This window comes from Corticium candelabrum, chromosome 21 (assembly GCF_963422355.1).
Source record: "Corticium candelabrum chromosome 21, ooCorCand1.1, whole genome shotgun sequence".
In the NCBI taxonomy this organism is placed as follows: domain Eukaryota; kingdom Metazoa; phylum Porifera; class Homoscleromorpha; order Homosclerophorida; family Plakinidae; genus Corticium; species Corticium candelabrum.
The window spans coordinates 1766552-1769051 of NC_085105.1; the positions used below are offsets into that span (position 1 = coordinate 1766552).

Here is a 2500-nt window from a genome sequence, read left to right on the forward strand (position 1 = left end):
TCTGTCAGTTTGTCTGTCAGTCTGTTAGTCGATCTGTCTGTATGTCAAACTACCCTCTAATAGCCAATTCATCCATCCATCGTTTCTGCACCATATTAAACCATCATATACTCACAAAACCCATAATAACATTCACTTGACTCCTACTTCCGTATCAATGTTATTACCACAAACAACTTGCCATTTCAACCACATTTAAAAAGGAAGCAACACTCACCGTAGATTGCGTAGTGAAGTCATCTTTCCGTCCCTGTAAATCATCACTAGTTGAATGAAATGCCAATCAATACCACTAGAGACCACACTCACAGTCAGCTGAAGGAAGACTCTCAAAAACTGTTGAGCTCGATCGGAACGAGGCATCTTATCTCGACGAGATGAAGACGTCAGGAAACTAAGTGATACAGACTCATTAGTAAACTACCTGATACACCAGCTGTGAGAGTATAGTACCTCAGTAGTTTGGGAATAAGACCACAATGAAGGATCTCAAATGACGAGACGCTGACCTGTTGATCGGTTATTACAGAGTGGATCTCCTCTAGAGCTGTTAGATTAACTTCAGGCTTAATTAAACAAGAAATAGAATTTACTGATAGTAAGCATTGTAAGACGTTACACAGGTGCGCACACAGACAAACAGACAGACAGATAAAGAGACAGAGCGACAAACCGAGACAGAGAGACAGACAGACAGACAGACAGACAGACAGACAGACAGACACACACACACACACACACACACACACACACACACACAGACACACTCACAGACAGACAGACAGACAGAGAGAGAGAGAGAGAGAGAGAGAGACAGACAGACAGAGAGACAGACAGAGATAGACAGACAGAGAGACAGACAGACAGACAGACAGACAGACAGACAGACAGACACACAGTCTTATATTTTGAGTCAACTAACTTTCCCTCCTGGTCTCAACTCTTGCACCGCTTTCTCTAATCTCCCCAGCACGTTCAAAGCTGGATTATCAGACAGAGCGCCGGTACTTGCACAAACAGACAAAAATTTGGCCGCTGAACAACGAAACCAAACAACAAAATAACAAACCAACCCCCAACCCAACCCCAACCCAACCAACTACCATTTTCCTTGATCCATAGGGCAACTTTCTCCTTATCTCCACTACCGCTGCTCACACTCCCCGTAGTCTTACCAGACGCAGCGTCCTGTGGAAAGAGATAGCAATGCATACAACAGACTGCACAGAAACAATCGATTACATGTCATGCAGCAAGCACCATATAATTCAGTCGTCATAGACTCGAATGTTGATTAAAATGACTACCAAAAGGGACTATCTGATTGACAGTCTGGAGGTACTGTAGTTAAAGGTGCCCGCTCATGATTCACTGCACATGTGCAGACACACCATGCAAACTTGAAATCGTGCCTTTATGCACACATTTAACCATTTACCAGTTTGAGACAACATGCTGTTAAACGACGAAGTGATTTCTCGATCTTTTCCTTGTTGCACGTGACCCAAAAATGGGTGGAGCACAGAGCGCGCACTAGCACGATAGCATCCGGACAGACATCTACCATGTATGAAGCTGTAGACTAGCTTAGCAGTGGACCAATGCATACACCTGATTTGCAGTTGTTGAATTTCTGTAGAAGAAACACCGCTACTGGCACATCGTCTGTTGCTACGGGTATACGCTGATTCCTCAATTCTAGCCAGCTCTTATAGCTACTATGTAAAGATAGATGCACAATCTGCGTTGCCGGCGGCATCCGGCACCTCTCCATGGCTTATTTCATGCTCCAAGTTTCAGATGTCATCACGTGATGCTCTGTGCTCCAACCATTTCTGGGTCACGTGCAACTAGAAAACAATCGAGAAAGCGCTTTGTCGTTCAACAGCAAGCTATCTCAAGATGGTAAATGGTAAATGTGTAGATAAAGAATCTAACACACTTATCATTAGCTTTCCCAAAATGTCAAGTACGAAGAGCAAAACTGCCGAGGCGGACAAGAATGCAATTCGCATTTCTCTTTATACTAGGAATAAAGACCGTATGTTATAGAATGTGGTGCACCGTAAGACGTTCCCTTGTTCTGCTTCGTTATGACACAACTTGAAATCATGGCATGTTTCAAGTTTGCATGGGTGTGCCTGCGCGTGCGTGGTGAATCGTGGGCGGACACCTTTAAAAGGTGAAAATGTGCTTGTTAAATTGTTATCATAAGTAAGTCAGATTAATTGCCTATTTGAATAAATGCCTCCCTAAGACAACATCCTCGTGTAGCTTGAAAAGGCACAAGTGGTAGACTACATCAAGTTCAGCCTTAATTAATTATTAATTAAGTACAGTAGGACACCACTTATCCGGCACTCAGTTATCTGACAGCACGGATTATCCCATGGTGCATGGCTTGTCTGAACTGCGAGGCTGTGCGCACACTATTATATACGATTCCTGTGTGTACAGTACTGTATCCGTGATCCACGTGTCGTCAAACTAAATGTGAAGC

General features: G+C 43.6%; 1 protein-coding gene across 3 annotated transcripts in view; it reads right to left on the minus strand.

The window, feature by feature from the left end:
* Positions 1-2500, minus strand: part of LOC134196367 (E3 ubiquitin-protein ligase TRIP12-like) — a 41479-nt gene that overhangs the window by 19364 nt on the left and 19615 nt on the right. For all 3 annotated transcript variants that reach the window (XM_062665472.1, XM_062665473.1, XM_062665471.1), the window contains 5 exons: positions 1104-1188; positions 923-1035; positions 454-566; positions 310-394; positions 218-250 (listed from right to left, as the gene is read on the minus strand). In XM_062665472.1, coding sequence (XP_062521456.1) covers positions 218-250; positions 310-394; positions 454-566; positions 923-1035; positions 1104-1188 — 429 coding nt within the window. The remainder of the gene's footprint in view (positions 1-217; positions 251-309; positions 395-453; positions 567-922; positions 1036-1103; positions 1189-2500) is intronic.